This window comes from Falco biarmicus, chromosome 2 (assembly GCF_023638135.1).
Source record: "Falco biarmicus isolate bFalBia1 chromosome 2, bFalBia1.pri, whole genome shotgun sequence".
Taxonomy (NCBI): domain Eukaryota; kingdom Metazoa; phylum Chordata; class Aves; order Falconiformes; family Falconidae; genus Falco; species Falco biarmicus.
Genome location: NC_079289.1, coordinates 79,550,022 through 79,573,101, shown reverse-complemented (window position 1 = coordinate 79,573,101; position 23,080 = coordinate 79,550,022). Strand labels below are relative to the sequence as shown.

General features: G+C 40.6%; 1 protein-coding gene across 3 annotated transcripts; it reads left to right on the top strand.

Moving 5' to 3' along the window:
• The first annotated feature begins 2,683 nt into the window (after positions 1-2,683).
• Positions 2,684-22,512, top strand: ZBTB21 (zinc finger and BTB domain containing 21). 3 transcript variants are annotated; one of them, XM_056327616.1, is made up of 2 exons: positions 2,684-2,719; positions 14,199-22,512. In XM_056327616.1, the coding sequence occupies exon 2, from the start codon at positions 14,212-14,214 to the stop codon at positions 17,380-17,382; it is 3,171 nt and encodes a 1,056-aa protein (XP_056183591.1). In that variant the 5' UTR covers positions 2,684-2,719; positions 14,199-14,211; the 3' UTR covers positions 17,383-22,512. The 3 variants fall into 3 exon arrangements, with proteins under 3 accessions (XP_056183591.1, XP_056183590.1, XP_056183592.1); XM_056327615.1 differs by lacking the exon at positions 2,684-2,719 and adding an exon at positions 3,275-3,397; XM_056327617.1 differs by lacking the exon at positions 2,684-2,719 and adding an exon at positions 13,363-13,385.
• The last annotated feature ends 568 nt before the right edge of the window (positions 22,513-23,080 follow it).

The following is a 23,080-nucleotide window of genomic DNA, read 5'->3' as shown; positions in this document are numbered from 1 at the left end:
TCAGGGCCACCTGGGAGAGGAGGCAGCTTCTTAGAGATTAATTATCTCCCTCTGCAACATGTCCTTGGCAATAATAATTCCAGAGTTTTTGGTGGGAAACAAGACAGACATAACACTCTGTCCTTCGGGTACTGCATTCCTGCTATTACAGCAGCTGTGGGAGAAACAAGAGTTTGAAAAGCCACGCTGCCTAGGAGGGGATGTGGCAACAGCAGATACTCCTAAAGCTATCCAAGTACAGAATAGACATAAGACTCAAAGAAAATTTACCAAGATGAAAAATTTTAACACCTATACCTAGCCAGGGTTCCCTCACTGAAATGAAGCAAAATTAAGACTGTATATCCTCCCTTCTGAGGTGCATTCTTCTTTCTTTAACCCCTCTCCTTCCTCAAAACCAAGCTTTTCTCTGCAAAACTCTTTCTCAGCTGCTAATATAGGAATGCCTAAGGGTATCTCAGATACCCTCAGGCTCTCTGAAAGAAAATAACCTGACGTCATTAGTTTTAAATTAATCACATAAGGTCCAAACCTTCACTGAAAAATTTTTAGGGGTCTATACATCAAAAAGGCCTGAAACTAGAGATCCAGAAAAAGGACAGCCTAGCTTCAGGATATTACTTTATTCCTATTGGTTTTATATTGAAAATGAAAACAAATGTTAGTATTAAAAAATCTGAACTATTCAGAGTACACAACTTCGCCCTATAGTACAATATTTGCACCATGAAAAATAGTAATTTCTCGTACACTGCACATAAAACAAAAGCAAGTGTTTTAATTTTTACATGTAAATTTTCTCAAGAAGTCGGTGCATAATCATCCATATTTTTAAAATAGCTTGCTTTACATTCTACATTTTGCAGAGGTTCAGTTTTTAACAAATTTCCAGTGATTAAGCTTGTTGGCAAGTATGACCAAAAGTTCACCTGAGCAGCTATTGGACACTCTGAATGGACAGCAGACGTTATACTCAACAAACAGGCATCTGGTAGTAACAGCTGCAACCACACAGGTACAGATGAAAAATACATCAATGTAGAGTGCTCCATCAAAGCATTTTAAATCAGAAATGTTTGGGAAAAACGTTCATAAACAAGCTATTCTTGAAGAACAAGAAAGTATTCACATAACTGTAAATGGTATATTTGACAAAATTAACCAACTTAATAGACAAACCCCCAAAAATCCTACAGCATGAATTCCTTGCCTAGATTTCAGTAGAATCAAGAAAAATCTGATTTACAGGGAATTAAGGCATCCGTGCAACTTTAATAATATCAAGTCAATCAGACTCAATCATGAAATACAGTAAGATTGAGTCTTATGTCTCTTCTAACGACAAAATCTTTGAGAATTACGTTCAAAATTTTCTCAAAAATCATCTGGTTAAAGTAAGACCTACAGGGAATAACTGCTGTCTGGTGCCAATACTACACAAGCTACTACATGGGCTCTATTCTAATGGCTGCACTAAAGAAACTGACAAATTAAAAATAGCGGTAATAAATACCTGCACAGTAAGACATTCTTAGACACATGCGTGTGTTCACCTTAAAGGACAGTTTTTTCAGCAGAGTAATTCCAGCACAGAGGTTCTCCATCTGTGACACATGCCCTTTTACAGAGGTGTGGAAGAGAAAATATGCAAGACTAGTTTGTTTCTGCTTGGCTGAGAAATAACCGAGTACGTATGAAAAAAGTTATCAGGGCCCAGCTTTGCTAGATTTATGAGCTGTTTAGCTTCACAAATGTTTCACTGGCAGCACAGATAGTGTCACTGCATACACTTGTTCATGTGAACAGATCCAAGTACTTCCCTAGTTGTTTGGTCCCATTACCACAGTAGGCCCCATTATGACAGAGCACTTGTCTGCACACCTGCTCAACAAACGAGGTTGGGGAACTATTCCAGGTGAAACCAAGCAGCTCGCTTCGTTTTCACACCAGCTCATCACAGAGCCACACTCAGGGCAGAAGCAACAGCGGCAGAAGTCTGAAGGAAAAAAAACCCCAACCACTTTTAACAGGCAGCTTAGCAAGTTTGCCTTGAGCCAGCAATGAGAAAAAATACATCCAGGGTGGGGAAAGAGGAGCTAGATCTAGTGAGGTACATCGCCATTTTTCTTGCACCAGGTTTAGTCTGTTTGCAACAAAACCTTGGCAAAAAGGTTTAAACACAGCACTAAACACATTACAGAAATTCTAGTAGCTGCCTCGAGTACTTGTGACTTAGGTGGAATATCTAAAAGCACACTGTTTGAAAACATGTATGCGGATTAGATATTAATCTCTAGAATTCAAGCTGTCCTTAATGAAAAGATAATGCAGCCTTCAACAAAAACACGGCAAATCTCCTAATTCCGATTTCTATTTTAATACTTGTATTTTGACACATAAAGCCCTATTCAAGTATTTAATTCAAAGTGGATAATTTCAACGAGAAGCAAGCCTAAAGCAATGATAACGCCCATTATAACGTTTCAAATCACATCGAGATGAATGAGCACAGCCGTTACAAGGGGTCCGAGCCAAAATCCGCCAGGGCCTGTGCCTGCGCCTCCCTGCCCCCACCAGGGAGCGGTGGGCCAGCTTGCAAGGACGCCACGTGCGCGCCACCAGAAAGGGACCTTCCCCCCTAACGTTTGCGAAAACCACGAATTAAACAAACCCGAGCAAACAAACCAAGCAGGCACCGCGAAGCAGGCCAGTACATCAGGTGAACTGCAAATAAAGCCGCCCTCGGAGGCCTCCCGACCCCCGCCCGCAGCACGGGGGGCCCGGCCCGGCCCGGCGAGGGGGCGCGGCTGCCCGCAGCGGTGCCCCACCGAATCCCACCGCCGCCGACCCCGCAGCGGGGGTGGGGTGGCGCGGCGGAGGGCGGGTCACCCGCCTGTCCGCGTCCCCGCCGGGTGCCGTCCGGTCAGCCCCCGCCCCGCCGCGGCTGCCTCCGGTCCCCCCCCCGCGCGCGCCGCGCCGTTAGCGGGGGGGGGGGGGAGGGGGGGAGAGGGCAGGGCGGGGCGGGAGCCCCCACACGTCCGGCGCCCTCCCCGCCGCGCGAGAGCCGGCCGCGGGAGGCCACGCGCGTGCGTGCGTGAGGGCCGGCGGCCGCCGCGCCGCTCGTGGGGGAGGGGCGGCGGGTGGGGGAACCCCCGTAACCGTCTCCAGCCGCTACCCTCCCCGCCGCGCCAGCGCCTCGCCCCCCGCTCCCCCGCCGGCCAATCGGAGCGCTGCGCACGTGACGAGCGTTCCCTTCGATGACCTCATCCCTGGTGTGGGATGACGTCAAATTCAAGATGGATGGAATCACGGCGGTGGCAGCAGCGCGCGCGGGCGAACCGTGAAAGGAGGCGCCGAGGGGGGCAGCAGGGGGGGGGCGCGGCTGGCGGCGGAGAGGGTGAGTAACGGCCGCGTCTCGCGCCCGTTCCGGGGGCTGCCCGCGCCGTTTGGGTCTCCCCGTGTACAAAGGCGTCTTTTCCTGACGTAACTCTGAGGTGGTTTTTTTTTTTCCCCCACCGAGCGGGGCTGCGGTCCCCGAGCGGCGCACTGCGCATGCGCCGGTTACGAAACGCGCCTCCCTCGGCTCCGCGCATGCTCCCTTCGCTGCGAGGGACCGGCCGCTGCCCGCCGAGCCGGCTCACGCCCGCCACATAGACCTGCCCGGGCTGCCTTCTGCGCATGCCCCGCCCCGCGCCGGGATCCCGCGGAACGGCGCCTGCGCGGCGGCCGCAGCGGGGGCCGCGCCGCCGGTGGCTTGCCTGCACGGCGCATGCGGAGCGGCGCCCTCGCCGGCGGGGGGCGGGGGCGGAGCGGTGCGGAGAGGGGGAGCCGGGGAGCGGGCGCAGGCCCGGGCCTCGCTGGGGCGGTGCGTGGGATGGCGGGAGGGCGCGAGCGGCCGCGCTACCTGCGCTGCTCCCGGCGGGCGGGCGGCGCCGCCTCAGGGGGCCGTGGTGTCGCCCCGCATTGGTGGTACCGACGCTTCGCCCGCCGCCTGCGGGAGCTGCGGCTCACGACTCGCGCCCGGGCGGACACCGGCTCTGATCTGATCCGTACCCATGACAGGTTCCGGGAGGGCTGTGCCTCAGTGTCATAGGGCCTCCCCGGTGTGCCGTGAGGGGAGAGCCACGCTAGCCTGCACACTGCAGGGCGGAAAGCAATCCAGCAAGGTTCCTGCGACCTGTAAGCACATGCAGGTATTAAGTGTAGCTTTACTAGTCCAGGGGCTCTTTGGCTGTATTATTCACGAGTAGGAAAAAGTACATCTCCTAGACCAGTAAAAAAATCCTCTGCAGTGTGTACCAGCGGGTGCTGGGCATTTGCAGAGAGCAGCGGAAGGTATTTTACCTAATCATGGCTGTCCGAGCGAGTTTTACTTTAATGCTCTTTAAAGTCCAGACTCTTCTTATGTCCGCATTGGATGTGGCTCATGTAAAATATCAAATGGCAAGAAAACTTAATTTAAAGGCATTATTACAAGACGGGAAATATTGTGGAATCTCATTGTGTACTGAGTAAGCTCTTCATAATAATTAAACAGCACTTGTTTTAAAACCTGTTCAGTTGTTTTGTTGTTGGACTTGCAGTGGAAGAGGGAAGTAGGCTGTAGGTATAAGAAGAGATTGTGATGAATTACATAATCACGCAACTTCTGGTAAATACAGTGAAGAATCTTAGTTAGCATTTTTATCCATATATGTTAATATGAAAATAGGTAATTTTTTTTTCAGAATGCCTTTTTGTACAACAAGGTTTTTGATATTAAATCAGGAGTGGTAAATTTAGTACTGCTTTGTTTGTATTGCCTGAACACTACCAATTAGAGTGTTCTGTTCTGACTTTGGTCAAACTCGTGAGCTAACGGCTTCAGCTAAAATTTTCCACCAGGGTTATGCTGATGTTCTTAAGGGGAAGTTTTGAGCAAACTTTGGCAACTGTTTTTATAAACCTGGTTTGCAAAAAACAAATTATGTGGCCATCTTTTGGGTGGAAGGGGATCTGACATCCCTTCCTCTCAGAAATTTTATTACCCATGTGCTATACTGTTGTAATCTCATAATCTGTAAGAACATTTGGTTTACACTATGTGTAGAAAACCCACCCAACCTGACTGGATTGTGTACATGTAAAGAATGGTCGTTCACAGGTTCTAAGTAGGGACTTGCAAGGAGATGTCACAAATTACAACCTCTGGAGTTTTCACTTACAACGATGTGTGCCGGACCAGGATTTATTAGGGTTTCTTCAGCTGGGAGCTCCCCTGAGCCTGCTGGAGCCAAGATAACCCCTGGGGATCAGAACTGAGAGTGAGTGATCTTGTCTCTTGCTCTCAGTGGTGCTCTTGTTCCTCCACTAATTTCAACATTGCCCTGTGATCCAAAATAGGATTAAAGGCATTGTGAGTTGGGTGCTTTTTTAACACTTAAGGTAATTTATCCTTTAGTATGTATTGGCAGCCTTACTTAATATAAAAAGGGGCGATAACTTGTAATAAATTCTTGAAGTCCTCTTTGTGCTGTACATTTAATGGTACGAAAGCATGATAAATGTGAACTTTTGTGCTTCCTTTTGCTATTGCGTAGGGTCCAAGTGGCAGGGTGATACTCTCAGCTGACTCAAATTCAGCACGTTTCTCAGGACTGAGAACCCTCCTTTATCACTAGAAGCTTGATAACACAAAGATACTGGGGTTTGTGAGCTCATGTTTTTTGTGTGTGTGATGCTAGAGACACAGAGAATTGAACAGTTGGTGCTCTGCTCATCTTCATAATAATGGCTGACGATGTTTTCCTTAAAAATAGTTACAGGCATGCCAACATTGGGGTTTAAAAGGATGACTTTACAGAAAGCCATGAGATTTCATACTGTATTGAAGTTTCTTTTTGAACTTCAGTAGCTGTGAAGTAGTTATTGTAACAAAAAAAAAAAAAATTAAGTATCTTCCCATTATGGTTTTCAAGGTTTTGAAAGTTGTTTTAACTGCCAAATAGTGATAACTATGGTCTATAAACAAGTGTAGACTTACCGGGTAGAGGAAGGAGGGGTTGGTGGGAGGAAGCTGGGCTGTAGCCACCATATGGTTTGTGCTGCACTGGGAGGTACTTATTGTGAGTCACACACTACAGTTGCAGCTATTTCCAGCTCTCATTAAAAGAAATTGTCAACTTTTGAGCAAGTGAGCTGTTTCATAATGAACTCTGCTACATTTAATGATCTGAGATCCTTGGAAGTGGGGGCTGAAATCTTCAGAGGCAGCAAAATCATTTGTTGAAAGTGGAAAGACTGCAATATGCCCTGCTTTAAAATAGATATTCTATGCAGAGGGAGTTGCTTTCCCCAAATATTTATGGTGTAGATTTAATACTAGTTATTCACTGTAATCTTTCTTCCAGTTTTTTTCCTTACTGGTAATATTTAAGGCAGCAGTTCTGTTTTCTTTAATTCAGCAATGAAATAAAAAACCCCAATTGTCTGTTGTCTTTGCTTATTGGCTACTTTATGTATTATGTTGTTCTAAGATAGTTCAGGCATATTTTATGAACAAGAGAAGTGTTGAACAACTCTTCTACCTTCCTAAACTCTTTCTGCCTCTGCTACTACCACCACCAGTTAGTTCAGCAGCCTTACAGCCCATCAAAATAAAGCTTTAAAATCACCTGGTTGTGATTGTTGAGGGTGAAACACCACACCTCTTTTCTGCAAAATCTTTATGTACAATCTGTGATGAAAAGGCATGAAAAATCCGTTAGTCAAATTTCAAAAAATATTGTGACACTTGGCCTTTCATAGTAATTCATGTATATTTAAATTGCATTCTTCAGGAAAGGAAGAAGTATTTTCCCCTTCTTCGTCTCAGAGCATTAATCTCTTTACCCGTGGTTTATCCTATATCAGCACTTAACATCGTGAGTAATCTTTAGGTTGCAATTCATTCTCAGTAATCTCTCTGATAAATTGTGGCTAGCACAGGGACAGTTCTAACACAGGGGACAGTGAGTGTCCCTGCCAGCCCCTGGCCCCCCCATCCTTTTAACTCACTGATTTCCCTCCAGCACTGTGTGACTTATGCCTAGGCCAGGACCAAGCCTGACATCACAGTATGCTGGAACAAGGAGTGTACCAGCAGTCCCAGTGGGGTGGATGCCCACCAGCTAAAAAGTTCTGGGGTAAACTATTTGGCATTCTGGTCTGAATACATTTATGAGTATCTTTTGGAGAATTTTTTGAGAATAGCGTACCTGGTACAGTAAATATGCTCTACAAAAATAATTTTAAAGTAAATTAAGAAACAGAAGGAAAAGGAGCAGAATTACAGTGATTTCTAATCACTGTTTGCCACAGCTTCATCTACATGTCACAACCAAAAGGAATTTGTTTGTTTTGTGCTAGGACATAACTTTGAGTACAGTCCTTCAGCTATTGAGGTCAATGGCCAAATTCCCTGGAAGTTCAGTGAGAATAGGACCGGCTCCTTTCCCATAAATACTTTTAAGGAATAAAGAAAAAATACATAGTGTTCTTGTTCATGGAGGAAGATTTTTTTAAAGAGTATGTGAGACATTGCCTACGTCCAAATGCAGGTGGACTTTGACTAAGCTGAAAATCTTCCACATGCTATTTATGACCTTGTAAATCTGTTACGTAAAACTCATGTAAAATTGCTTTTGTCTTTCCCCTTTTACAGTATCCTGTATTGCCTTCCCAGTATCTTGCCAATAGTTAATGATGACTGAATGGTGTTTTCTTTGGATCCCTTCAGCGGGTGGAAGATACCTGTACTCCCTGAATCATAAGTTTCTCACTTGGCAACTTTTTAGGGTCAGCTTCTGTATTAGTTCTGCATGTTTCAGATGAAGTGCATGACTTTTCCCCCTATCTCTTGTTTTCTTACAGAAACCTTAGTGCAAACACAATTATGAAAAGTACCTTATATGGGTATAATTGGCTTCTCTTCCCATCTAAAATATACTATGCCTGTAAAAAGCACCTTTATATTAATATAAATATTCTTCTATTTATTATATTATTCTATTAATTATATTAATAGAAATAAAACCCATAATTAGGGTTTGTAATTTTAATTATACCAGCAAAATGAAAAGCAGTATGTAGACAAGATTTTATTGTGAATTGGGCCAGTTAAACAAAGAAAGAGTGGCTCATACAGTAGAGCAGATATCTGAATATTATTTGATTTGGTAAGTATATCTCAGCATTACCAATAAAATAATAAAATCAACCTGTAGAAAGAGTACAAGTGTACACGTTTAGGGGGTATATGTCTCCCTGTCTTCAAATTCTTGTTTTCCTGCATCTCTTACCAAAAAATCACATTAAATATTTCTGGGGGTGAGGTTTTTGTAAGTGCTTAAATTGTATGGCCATCAAGTGTGTTAGTCTTGTCCCATCAGAGAGTTTAATGGCAATGTTACGAAATGTGAGAATGAAAACTGACGAACTCCTTAGGGAAATGGGTTTTAAACTTTTTTTAGTCTCTTGCTTTAGTTTACAGCAATAGGGATGATGAGTTACTTTTCAGTCGAGGCACTGAGGCCAGGACAATTATTTTGTCAAACTGTGTTTGTTGTGTTTCAATCTTCAAGAAGAATCAGAAAAGCTCACGGCCAGTGCTCATTCCTGCCCTCTCCCTCAGATCCAGTAGCTGTACAATCCCATGGTCAGCTGGATCAGTTCACTGATCTGACAGCAAGTTAGTCCGTCCTTAGTGGGGAGGAGATGTGGACTGCTGCTTGCAGGAGTGATCTGTAGTTAGACTGGACTGAGAGCAAGATGAAATTGCACCTTTAGCTGCTGCTTGTTTGTAAACAAGAAAGAGAAGGACAAATAGAGCTTTGTGGTGTTACTCTGACATTTTGTGGTTTGCTGCAAGTCAGGAGGAGCTATTTTGAGTGTCAATTGGTCAAACTATGGGTATGATCTGAATATGAAAAGCAGCCTTTAATTTCTAAGAGAATTTCTAGTCTGTATCAGGATAACTGCTAATTATTTGTCTCTGGCGGAGGGCAAAATAGAGAACTGCACAAATATTACAGAATTTCTTCTTTTCCCTAAAGTTCTACTTCTGTATGTGTGGAGGATAAATAGCTGGAAATTAATACATAAATTTCACACACTAGCAAATATATTCTTAATCTAATTTTATGCCTGTCTTCATACCAGTGAGTCTGTCCTTGCTGCTGACCTATTGGAAATGAAAAACATTTGTCTTCATGGAGAAAGTTCACAGTATTGTCTGCAGTGGTAAACAGCAAGAGCAGTTGAAATCACATTTCATTAAATGCAGGAAGACAGAATCCCCAAACCTGCAGCAAGAGATTACTCAACTATGTAGTTAGAAAAAGATTACAGAAGTGCACACTCTTGCTCTGCAGATTTGGAGCTTTAACACAAAGCTTTTAGGGGGGTGTAAGGGTGTGTATGTCTGTAAATATATGTGTATTGTAGGAGAGTATGTTGCAAATGCAGTTGGTGGGAGAAGAGGCATTTGACAAACTGTTTTCAAACTCAAATAATAAAATCCAGCATAGGATCCTTGAGTAAAAGTTTAAGCAGTGTAGGTTTCTTTTGCATCTGGACTCTTGATGAGTAATGGTACCTTTCCCCCCCTTGTGTCTGAAATGGTGCATGAATTACAAGAACCATCAAATCCTCTGCAAAGCACTCAGCTGAGCATGACATTCTTGCATTTACCTGGCGATACCCCAGAAAGTCACTTGTATTTCTTGGCTGAGTCTTATAATCCATGTTTCTTTGGGATTTTTAGGGGTTTGCCCCCACCACACATCTTATGTATGTTTTCCCTGTTGAAACCCCTGTTCGGTCTCCCTTGTTGCCTGTTACCTCTCTGTATGTTTCCTCCTCCTTCCTTGTATTCTCTCCTAACTGCAGTTTCTCACAGCCCTGGCGCCTCCTTGCTGCAACACTGCATCTTATTAATGTTGCAGAACCTAAGTCTTTCCCACTGCCACCCCCAGCGCGCTCTTAACATGGCTTTAACTGACAGCTGTGTCATTATAAGGGGAGTCAGCAGGCAACATGTTACTTCAGTTGCTTGTGTGTCTGCAAATGTAAGCAGTTACACTGAAACTGTTCACACAAAGATCTGCCTCATTCTATCTGTAAAGTTTTAGCAGTGGTGACCGTTTTTCTGGAGGTGAAGTTTCAGATGGGCAAAGCCGATTGAACAATTTGCTGACAAAGAATGCAGCTCTGATGCTCATCTGACCTCTCAGTGAGCTGATTAAGCTGATAACCTATAAAATAGCAAACAGGTATAAAAAGCTGGATTGCTTTTGTTTGCTTGTTTCCTGCTTCATTTTAGGGAGCTGAATCAACTTACTGGGAGGTCAAATGAGCAGCACAGCTGGTGAAGAGGAGGAGGGTACCACAGGGCTGGGAGGAGATGTGAGAGTAAGGGACAGAGGAAACAAAGTGGAACTGCCACTTCAAAGGCAGGTAGCTGTTGAAGATAATAAACTGCTGGGCTAAAGGTTAAGCTTTTTCATGTTTTCCTGGTGGAGAGCTTCTCCAAGTAAAGATTACGTTTTCGCAGAAAGTAATTTTGAACTAGTAGAGGTGTCCTTTTCTCTCCTTGTTCAAAAAATAAAGTAAAATAAACCTTGTACTAAGCATGGTACTTAGGCTTCTGAAATCTAGTTTGCTGAGATCAGTAGAGGGCTGTTGAAGATTGACACTAAAATCTCTTTTTGGCCTCCTGAAGGCAGGTTGCAGGTGTTCCTGCTGCACTCACCCTTTCTGGAGTGTTGTCATCACTGTTGCTCCTGAGGACCAGCAGCTGCTATAGCATGTGGGGCCTGAACACAGACAATGAGAGAATTTCTGATATGCTCCTACAGTTTCCTTGATGTCACCTGAACATGACGGAAGAAAAGAGGAAAGCTTTTGTTTCCAGTCAGTAGTGAAGATGACTGGAAGAAACGGTTGAAGGGAATAGAAACAGATTCTCTGGAGGAAAGAGCTTAGGTACTCAATGGCAAAATAATCTTCAGCTGGGGAAGTATGAGTCCTCAACGCCTGGAATCAAAGCTAGTATTACAAGAGATTGCCGTGGTCCTGTTATCTACTCAATAGCTAGGCACACCTTTTGTGTCAGGGCTGTGCACTGTCAGCCAAGCATTGACTTTGATGAGAAACTGTTGTAAGGAGTTCTTGTCTTCCTACAGCTGCTCTGCTGCCGCTATCTGCTGCCTATTCAGTTATGCCAATGCAATGGTTCTTGAGATTGTGGTTTAATATTAAAATTGACCGGCATTTGAAAATAAATATTATTTGTTTTTTATTTATTGTCTGATCTGCTGTGTTATAGAGATCTGTGAATATTTGTACTGGCACAGCTGGAGGAGTCAACAGCAGCGTGTAGCTACGATGAACAAAAGAGCAGGAATGTCATGGATCGACTTTGTTACTGAAAAGTGTTCATGTAGTGGAATTTTAATGCCATTTTACATTTACGCTGGTGATCTTTGAGGGGGTTTTACATCCAAGTATTTCAGGCTTTAAGATGATCTGTGTAAATGTCTTGAAATGGTTCTGCAAACCAGTTCTGGTTTTGTTTCTTGAAGTATCATAGCTTTTTTTATTTCTGACTGCTGTGTTTAAAGGCAATTAAGCTGAAAGTCAAGCACTTGTATTAGGAAATAGCAGGATTAAAGCTGCCTTTGCAGGATTAATTTGGTCCCTTGCCATTTGTGTATGTTGCAGCCTTGGTTACTGTTAAAGTGACAATTACCTTCTTCACTGGACAGAAGAGACTGCTCTGAGAATGAAAGGGAGGATTGTAGTGGGATGCTTATCTCTGCCTTGTTTAATGTAATAATTTGAGCGTGTTCTATGAATAAAAAAGGAGAATGTAGAAAGAAGGATGGGAGACTGTTGGATGGTGCTTTAGACATATAGATTTTACACGTCTCTACTAATAGCATTACTGAGGAACACAGAGCAATTAGATGGTGTTTATTCTGAGAATGTATTACACAAAACACAAGGCCTGGGTAAAGCAGATTAAAATTAAAGATTTGAAAATGTTTCAAAACATTTGACTAATATACTCCTTTCCCACAGTGTCCTTGAAGTATGGGTTCTGCAGCAACTTCTGTTGGGTGTCTCTGCAATACTGTTTTAGTTCAAGTTTCCTTCATAAGCACACTGTTGATCTGTTATCTCTATCTAACATGCTGCAACTTGCATCCAGAAGAATCACTTGAGTTTGCAAATTCAGCTTCTTTCAGAGGAAGCTAAAGGAAAAGATGAATTCCTGGAACACTTGTTCTAATAACACTCCCGAGTGTTAATGGGTGCTCAGACCACGAGACTGGATTAGGGCCAGCCAGACTCCACCGCTTTAAATTGCAGTGGCATCCACAAAGGAGAAGGGTAGTGCACTCACACCCTGCTCACCCAGCCCCATACAGTACTTTTAAGCAAAACATAGAAAGCAAACCAAAACAGATTGGCTTGTCAAATTCTTAGAAGCTTGACTGCTCTGCTATTTTTAGATGGAGGTGTGGGGGGATTGTGCATTATAATTATCTGAGGTGAATTAAGGATAAATTAGTGTTTATGAAATGACACTGCAAGACACTGAAACAGTCGGTAAAGACCTGGTGAGGAAACAGAATTCTGCTTTTGCTGTTGCCAAGACACTATTAACTCATTCAGTAGTTTCAGATGAAGAAGTGGTAGCTCAGTCCTGTGTTGTGATCAGTGCTCTGAAACACTGTATGCTGCACCCTTTAAGTTGTTTCTCAATAATACCAATTTAAACTCTGATCACTTATTTATGTCCATTAGTTGTAAGATTTATCACCCTCATCTATTAACCATGGGGTTACAGCTTCTTAATAGTTTTTTATTTTGATAAACTTTTCAGGTTTGCTTGTAAGATGATGAACAGTGAAACCTTTTTGTTGTAGTAGCATACATCATGTGTAAGTTATAAACTAAAGAGTAGTTTTTCAAATCAGCTGTAAAAAGAAGAGAATTGCTTTTACCAGACACATCGACTTGTTTTACTCCCACCATGGAGTAAGGTAGTCTCAAGACTCTTACAGGTTAACTTGAATGGAATTGTAAGGGTGTCCATGAAAAAAAAAAATTGGATATTGCTGATTTCTCTCTGTGTGTACATGTGCACAAATATATACATTCCAATTCATGCCACAGAAGCTCTTTGTTTAAACTAGGTTAAAACCCGATTCTCTTCTTTTGTTAAGATCTAATCAGGAGCAGTCTATTGAGTTATTGAAGCATCCTGTAGTATGCAGTGAGCTGTGTTTTGAAGCATATGGAACATGGAGAGATTTCTACAGTTTAATTTGTGCTTATTGGACTCTTGGATGCATCTGAGGGTAACTGTTCCTCAAGTATATGGCTTATAGGCGTAAAGTGCTTTTATGCTAATAAGTAACATGGAGGTTCAGTTCTGTGATTGCTTTTAAGCTAGAACAAAGCAATGCAGGGATACTTCAATTATAATTGTGACATCTCCAAGAAACTAGATCCTGTCAGTGCAGTTGTGACACATATTTGATAGCTAGAAGTGTATATTAACAACACTTCCTAAGCATAATCAAACATGATGAATTAATCTAGATTACAGACAATAATCCTGCTTCCTTTTCCCTTCCCGGTATTAATGCCCTTTCCATCATCCTATTAAAAATGAAAACAAAACCCTGTTAATTTGTTTAGTCAGCAGGAGACTGTCAGGGTTGCTTAGCCTCAGAAAAGTGACTTGACAGAACTAAACTTTAGATACCTGATTCAAGAGTTTATCAGTGCAGTTGTCAAGGTAGATATTCACAAAGCTAAAGTTGAGAGAAAGATGATCAAGAGTGAAATGACTGAACTGTTCCTTCGTGTGGATAGGTACATTGCAGGCACGGAACACAGCACCCCCACCCCCAAGTTAGTTAGGTGTAATACTGTAATATTCTTGGTGTAAGGTCAGCGATTAACAGTGTATTTGGAAGTGGGCTCTTTTTGTGCCTGTGCATCTATTGCAGGTAACAGTGTTCATTTCCATACCTTTCCTCCAAACAAGATGTTTTCTTCAGCGCTATTGATGGCAGTTTAGCCAGTGTATCGAGTACAGAGGGATTAGGTGTGTTTATCTCTAACAAGGCAACCTACAACTTCTTTTTGTTGTTGTTCTCTTTCAGAAACATCAGAATCATGGAGGGGCTCTTGCATTACATAAATCCAGCACATGCCATTTCGCTTCTAAGCACACTGAATGAGGAGCGTCTAAAGGGACAGCTGTGTGATGTTGTTCTTATAGTAGGAGATCAGAAATTTCGAGCTCATAAAAACGTTCTGGCCGCCAGCAGTGAATACTTCCAGACTCTGTTCACGAATAAGGAGAATGAGTGTCAGTCAGTGTTTCAACTTGACTTCTGTGAGCCAGATGCTTTTGATAACGTGTTAAACTACATTTATTCTTCATCCTTGTTCATTGAGAAAGGCAGTCTTGCAGCTGTGCAAGAACTGGGCTACAGTCTTGGAATATCCTTTCTTACAAACATTGTTTCTAAGAGTCCTCAAGCTCCTTTTCCAGCTTGCCCCATTAAGAAAATAGTGTATCAAGATGAAGACGAAAGCAGTTCTCAGAAGAGAAGTGTCATTGTCTGTCAGAACAGAACTGAAGCACAAGCAAAAAGTATAAATCAAACACATGATTTAAGCCATACTTCTAAACCTTCACCCTCTGTTGCTGTCAAAACTAGCAGTAGACCACAAGTAACAAAACCACCTGAAACCCTTCACAACTTACCACTGACTGAAAGGAGATGGCTAAAAGAAAGCCCTGTGAGCTATACCAAGCTTCACGAAACTTCTGGAACTGTGGAGGATCAGACCAGAGGTGGTTTAGTGAAAAGGAACACAGTACTGCCTCAGATGCCTTTAGCAGAGAAAGAAATTGCGAGCGATGAACCAGGAAGCAGTGGTCAGCTTTTAAGAGGAAAGGCTGCAGAGATGTCATTAAAAAGACTGCGTCCACCAGTCTTGTCTCTGCATGGCACATCAGAATCGACGTTTTTGTTGCGAGAGGCAGGAAAAGGAAATGGTCAAGGTGAAGACAGGAATTTGCTATACTACTCAAAGTTAGGGCTAGTAATCCCATCCAGTGGATCTGGTCCAGAAAACCAAAGTATTGACAGAAGCGGGCCACTTGTAAAAAGTCTCCTTCGAAGGTCACTGTCCATGGACAGCCAAGTTCCTATTTACTCACCTTCTGTTGACCTAAAACCTTCACAGGTATCATCATCCTCCTCACCGGGAACTAACGATTCCCAGAAGACATTTAATGTTGTATCTCAAAAGTCATCCTTGAAAGAGTCATCAGAGAAGTTGCTCTTGGATGAAAAACCACAGGTAATACACCCACATCGCCTTAGGTCTTTCAGTGCCTCTCAGTCAACTGATAGGGAGGTTGCTTCCCCTTTCACAGAGGTACAAATAAAAACTGAACCTAGCAGTCCACTTTCAGATCCTGCCGAAATAATAAGAGTTACAGTGGGTGATGCTTCAGCATCAACAAATAAAGACTTTCCTTTTAAAACTGAGGATAATCATAAGGAACCAAGTAGACTTCCAGCAAAAAGATTTCAAGCTGATAGAAGACTACCATTTAAGAAACTGAAGGCAGATGAGCAGGGTTCTCCTGGGTCAGAAGATAACTTTGAGGAAGGCTCAAGCCCTACGCACCTTGATGCTGATTTTCCTGATTCTGATGTCAGTAAAGATGAATACAGTGAGATGGAAGAAGCAAGACCAAATAAAAAATTCAAATGCAAGCACTGCCTTAAAATTTTCAGATCAACAGCAGGTCTTCATCGTCATGTTAATATGTATCATAATCCAGAGAAGCCCTATGCTTGTGACATATGCCACAAGAGATTTCACACAAATTTCAAAGTGTGGACGCACTGTCAGACACAACATGGAATTGTGAAGAATCCCTCACCAGCTTCCAGTTCCCATGCTGTTTTGGATGAAAAATTCCAAAGAAAACTGATCGATATAGTAAGAGAGAGAGAAATCAAGAAAGCTCTGATTGTTAAACTAAGACGTGGCAAACAAGGTTTTCAGGGACAGTCTGCTTCACAAGCACAACAAGTCATCAAAAGGAATTTAAGATCGAGAACCAAAGGAGCCTATATTTGTAGCTACTGTGGGAAAGCTTATCGTTTCCTTTCGCAATTTAAACAGCACATAAAAATGCACCCAGGGGAGAAACCAATTGGAGGAAATAAGGCTCCTAAGCAGAAAGATCATATTCATATTGAAAGTCCAGTAGAAAACAAAGAGGTTTATCAGTGCCGTCTCTGCAATGCTAAGCTCTCTTCACTTATTGAACAGGGAAATCATGAACGACTCTGTAGAAATGCTACTGTCTGTCCTTACTGCAGCCTTAGATTTTCTTCTCCAGAGCTGAAGCATGAGCATGAAAGCAAGTGTGAATACAAGAAGCTTACCTGTCTTGAGTGCATGCGTACCTTTAAATCATCCTTTAGCATTTGGCGTCATCAAGTTGAAGTTCACAATCAAAACACAATGGCTCCATCAGAGAACTTTTCTTTACCTATCCTGGATCACAATGGAGAAATAACGAGTTCATCAAGATTGCCTCCTCAATCAGAATCCAATAAAATGAACAATTTTGTTGCTGCAAAGGAAGATGGTGTATTCAGCGATTCGTCAGAACAAATAAATTTTGATTCTGAAGATTCCTCATGCCTACCTGAAGACTTAAGTGTTTCCAAGCAGTTTAAAATTCAAATCAAAGAAGAACCAGCAGATGATATAGAGGATGAGGTCACTGAGACAAGCAGAGAACCTAAGGAAGTAGTCTCCAACAAAGATGCTGGTTTGTGGCCCTGTGAAAAGTGTGGGAAGATTTTCACTGTACGCAAACAGCTGGAGCGTCACCAAGAGCTCTTATGCTCTGTGAAGCCATTTATTTGTCATGTGTGTAACAAGGCCTTCCGGACCAATTTCCGGCTGTGGAGTCACTTCCAGTCTCATATGTCACAGGCTGCAGAGGAGTCCACGAATAAGGAGCCTGAGATATGTCCACCAGCGAATTCCCCGTCACCGCCACCCTTACCTCCACCCCCACCCCTCCCCAAAATCCAGCCTTTGGAGCCTGATAGTCCAACAGGCTTGTCTGAAAGCTCCACTACTACTGAAAAATTATTTGTACCGCAGGAGTCGGATACACTCTTCTATCATGCTCCACCACTCTCAGCAATCACATTCAAAAGACAATACATGTGTAAACTCTGTCATAGAACTTTCAAGACAGCTTTTAGTCTTTGGAGCCATGAACAAACACACAATTAGCTTTAATAAGTACCTTAAAAAGCTGGTTCAGTGGAGGCTGTGTTCAGGATCTCAGATGATGCTATATAAACTATGTATAAATTTAAGAGGATCAAAACAACGATAACGATGATGACGACAAATTTGGAATTTGTGGTGCTGCTTGAATTTGAAGATTAAGGTAAATTAACTTCAATAGTAGGCAGAAAGCAGAGTAATTTAAAATACTGTGGCCTGGGATCTAATAGTAACAGAATAATTTTTATTTCATTTAACACTGAAATATGATCACATCTGGATTGTATGCATGGATCTTCATCCTGTGATGTTGGTGTGTGCGTGTGTATTATATATAAAGTTATATATTAAATGAAAGAGCAACAACAATTTGGATTCTAACTGTGAGTTTATAGTAGTGAAATACTGTAACCAACTTCATTAATTTTTTTTAAAAGAAACCAACACGCAAGCTCCATATAAATAGTTGCCATGCACTTGCAGTTAGGGAGGAAGTGGATGGAGTGTCTTGCTGTATTGACTTAGGTCTTAGAAACCTTTAGCAATAACAAATAAACCTCAAGTTTGAGTAATCCTGATGTTATTGGATACGAATGTTTGATATTTTAAGGGAGCATAAATTGTTTTGTTGTTATATGGAACTTGTGCAAATTAAAATAGAATCTAAAGTCAGCAATATTATTACTAAGATTTTATATAAAAAAGTAGCAGCAAGCCTGCTTTCAGCCATTTAATTATAAGTTTCTAAGGGAAATTGGGGGGGGCGGAGGTGTGTGTGGGGGGAGTGTACTTTGCTTTATATAATGTCCCAAAGACTAATTTACTATAGATACTTAGGTAGCTAAAGTCATTGTATTAACAGCCATCATAATGCAAATGGTACCGTTTATAGTATGAACTGAGATTGAATGGATATCAGACAATTTTCGTAATTCTGTTTCCACTGTTTGTACAACTGTTTGTAATTCTAACTACAAAGGAATGTATAACTATTAAATAAAAAGAGAGTTCATTAAGGGACAGAAGATGAGTTGTGTGCCAACACACAGTAATAAGCTTGGCCGTGAGTACAAAGATATGTTTTAACAAAACCTAAAAATGTAAATATTTATATAGACAGCTGTATAAATGAAGAAGTATGTATTTGAAATTTGTATTAAGCATACATATCCAGCTCAAAGCAGAGGAAAAAACATCACACTACAATCACTGCGTTTTATGAATACAATGCATAGAATATTTCTTTCTGCCGCTTTCTATCATATGTGATATACTGTGTTGCAATTTTCTAATTTGTTGAAAAACATGGTAAAGATGGGCTGCAGATATTCTGTGTGGTTCCATTATTTTACCTCAAATCACAGCTGGCGTGTTTAGTGTCAGTAGGATCACAGATACTTACCAGAAGCTACAGTAAGGGTCCCAAATTATTCTGTAAGTAAAAGAAATATTTACCCAGAAATAGGTGGTAAACTAACAGTGAAAAATTCTTCTGCTAGAATTTAAACTTAATGGAGTGGTGACAGATTAAAGTGAACATAAACGATGCAAACAGTATTTATGATCCTGAGTACTTTTAGCCTGTGTGGGCTGGGAGAGAGGGATTGCATTCCACACTACATAGTCAGAACTCAGTCTGTGTTTGTTTGCTGAAAGCAACAGGAGTTTGGTCACCAGTTTAGGGGAAGCAGGAGCGAGGCTTTGATTCTGTATGTAACCATGAATTTTTTTTCAGCATCCCAGACTCAAAAGTAAGAAGAATTGCAAGCTGACACCAAGATTTAGCAAAATTAAGCATAAGTGTATCATATGAGAATCAGGGTGGGCACCCTTAGGCACAGCAGGAATAGATTTTTCTCAGTGAAAGCCCAAGTGTGCCACCATTTTTTCCAACAGATTTTTGTTTTAAATTATTTTTTCTGAAGTTAAGTTTGAAAGAATTAGCTCAGGATGGACCCCTGTTGTTTTTTCAGCTACCAAAAAGTTGCAGTGTTAGTTTCAAGACTCTTATGTTTCATTTTTTATTAAAATCCAGAATTGTTACTAAACACTTCTTATAGTACATGTTGTTCTTTTTTGTCCTCTTTCAGGCAAATTGTAGCTGAATACAATTATGCTAATTTGTTAGAATATCAGTTAAACTCTTTTGGTGATATTGCAGTTAAAACAAAATACTTGTTTAATAGTGACGTTTCTAGTTATCAACTTTTTTACTCCACCTAATAAGACTAAATTTCTTTCTTACCAGAAACAATTTCAAATTAAAGTGGTTATTGCCCTTAACCTGGTTTAACAAAATCAGAAAAACAAAGCTTTGATAAGTATCCTTTAAATGTATTTAAGAAATCTGTGCATATAAAATACGAACATATTTTTGAAGATGGTTCCTGAGTTTTCACCAATTATTCCTCTACACAGCAGTCTGAAAGTTTATATGTAGCCTTTTAAAAATCAGTGCGCTTTCTAAAGGACGATGGCAACTAGTTCAGCTTTGTCATAGTCATCTAACTTCCAACTGGGATTCTGCTATGGAAATATGATGATAAATTCCACATACTTTACATCAAAAGCTTGTGCAACATTTTTGAAGAAACATTGACTTTTTTCCTAGTATACTATGTATTATAAAAAATCCATACAATATTTTTGGTCTAAATAGCCTCCTTCTAAGATTTTCTTTAATTATTCTGTTTTGGGTTTGTTTTTTTCTTTTAAAGTTTTGTTTTTAAATTTGAGTGTGTCTGTGCTTTTTTAAAAATTCAGTTCCTATTGTTTAGTAAAGGAATTCAGGATCTCTGAAGTTTAAATATGAGATGTTTATATAACAGTTCTGGTTTTCTATTAGCTTTTATACAGTATCTTAAAAAGCCCTTGATAGAAGTGTTTATTTTGGAGGATACGGAATAAATATGCTTCCACTTATAAAACTTTAATATATGTTTAAGAAGTTAAATTATGGAAAAAATGTTAGTTGCTTGTTTATAAATAAAGGTCTTTTGAAGAGTGTCTAGTTTGGCCACAGCCAAAATAAAAGGCAAATTTATTGATACGAAAGCCTGTCTTCATCATATTTTGTTTAATTTTGTAGCTGTGACTCAAGTGACACAAAGATAGAGTTCTTATTAAATATAAAAAGTGTTTTGCTTTTTTCCTTAAAATTTGTGACAGGAATGTGCAGATGTTTTAATATATAGATTAGAATCTTTAATTCTTTCTCTTTTTTTGCTATTTTTATAATCTGTCAGATAAATCTCAGAGAACTATCCTGCTTCAATGGAGGTACAGTGGAAACTTCTATTGCATTTAAAAGAAGCAGGGTTGAGCCATGAAATGTATTTTGTTTGGGGACTTCTTTGCCTTTCAGGCACTGTGTTGGCAAAGAGTCTTAAGTGTATGGCTAAGTTCCATTAAGATCAGTCTTAATTTTTTTTAGATGTGCTTAATTTCTTTGCTAAATTGGGACCATAATCAACCTTGAAAGTGAGCAATGGCAGCAAAATACATACAGATTTATTTTTTTTTTTAAGTCCTAGAACCAAATGTTAAAATTAGTTTTCCTCTACATAAAAACTGCATATACAGTTAAGGTGTAGTACTGTAGTTTTACAAAAAACAAAGGACATGAACCAGTAATAATACTGTCTCTAGTTTTGGGGGGGGGGTTGGCAAAGGGGAGTGAAACACCCTGTGACAGTCGATTGAGCAGATAACCTGCTGAAGCAGTGGGTGACACTAGAGTTTGTCTTGTGTATTTCAGAATGGAAATGTGGCCTTATCTGTGAACCAAAACACAGCTGTAAGAGACTTGTTCCTGCATTTCCTATTTAGGCAGGCCTTCTAGTGATACCCAGTAGATTAATTTGTCTGATGTTTGTTTTCCTCCAAGTAGGGCATGCAGGTTTGGTCTAAATCTACATGTATGCTGTTTTTGTTCCAAGCTTCCAGTGATAAAACTAGAAGTTTCTCACATGGAATAAGGACAGACTATGCCTAACTTCTTGGCACTAACAGAGAGGGTGCAAATATCTGGCATGAGCCTGTAATCTGGCATGTGCCTATACTGTTCAATAAAATTGTTTACATTTTCCTACCAGAAGATTTAGATAAAAATCAAAGCAAGCTTAGGGTTTTGTTTGTTAGTTTTGGCTTTTTTTAATGTTGCTGTTAATGAATAATCAGTGTTAAAATCTTTTTTGTTGTTGTTGTTGAACACAGCCTGATAGTATTTTTTAATGTCATTGATTCTTGTTTATTTAAAATGACTTGTGAAAAACTGTACTATAACTATTGTACATAAAGGGACACTATCAAGAGAAAGGTTGTATACAGTAAATGTACTTACCTGTATTAAGAATACTTGATATTAATAAAATCAAAGAATTTTAAACCATTGAGTCATAACACTTGAGCTGCTTGGGCATGACAATGCCTGTTAAAGACATCTTCAATTGTTGCAATGCTGTCTGAAAAATGTATCTGAATTCTGTGGGTTGAGCTTATTTTTCATGTTGCTTTCTCTCTCACTATTCCAAAAGAAAGGACTCGATTCATTTTTCCTTTTCCAGTTTCTCAGCAACATACATTACCTTTTAAAGACAAACTTCCCACTGCTGCAGCAGCATCTTTAATTAAAATATGTACATAAAACCAGGGCAAACTATCTTTTGCAATGTAACATGCAAAATGCATATAAAGTACACATTTTAAGGCTTAATCTTGACAGTGTCCCTTTTTAAAAAGCAGGAAAATGGGATCACTTTTAGTGCTTGGGTACAGGGGAATAGTTTCCTACAGTTTCTAGAAATTGGAATTATCCAGTATATTTGCTATAGAATTTTCCAGTTAGTTACAAAAATCACTTGTCATTTTAAAGGATTATAGAAGTAAGGCAAAAGAAGCTGGCTTTGTAATCCTGTATACCTTATAATCATTCTATATCTGTTCAATACACCAGGATGGGTTTTTACATTTTTTTTTAGGACTGAGACTTAATAGCTTAGGGTAACTTTTTTCTTTAATGTAATGTAAATCCATTGCTGCTTTGTACACCTTTTTCTACTGTGTGGTTTCTTTACTTAGATCTTGCCTAAGAAATGTTGGCGTCCAATAAACTTACACTTTGTTTCTTTTGAATTACTGTGTCTTATACTGGAATCTTTTGGCAAAGTGTGATGTTATTGTACATACCATTGTGTCTGTGGGATAGGAATTTTATTTATAAAAGAGCATCTTTTGATCTCTTTATTGGAGGTAAATTATAGTTTTTACATTGCTAAAATAATGGCTTTTTGTTTGTTTTAGTAAGTGCCCCACTGAACCTTTTACTGGAAAATACAAGATAATAAGCTGCTCTAGGCAATCTCTTGAAAACTTAAGCACAGCCCAAATTCTGATTCCTATGCAGTCAGTGATTAAAATGGGACTTTGTGGAAGCAAGGTTACATCAACTGAATATCTCTTTCATCTAAAACTGGATTGAACCAGATGTTTGAAAATACATGGTCAGGAATGTTTATGGTGTTTTGCAGTGCTCTCATCGAAAGCAGTTTTGCTGCATGTATTTACCTCTTCAGAAACCCCTGACTGGGAACGTAGTGTGTGGAATGCAGAAAATGATCCCTATATCTTTTGGGAACAGGGTCTACTAGACTCCTCTCTTCAAAACAGTTGAGACCTAGCTTTGAAAACTCTTAGGCTGGTT

What these genes read in the sequence shown, in the direction of transcription:
- ZBTB21 (XM_056327616.1), top strand. Translation starts at nt 14,212, where the DNA reads ATGGAGGGGCTCTTGCATTACATAAATCCAGCACATGCCATTTCGCTT.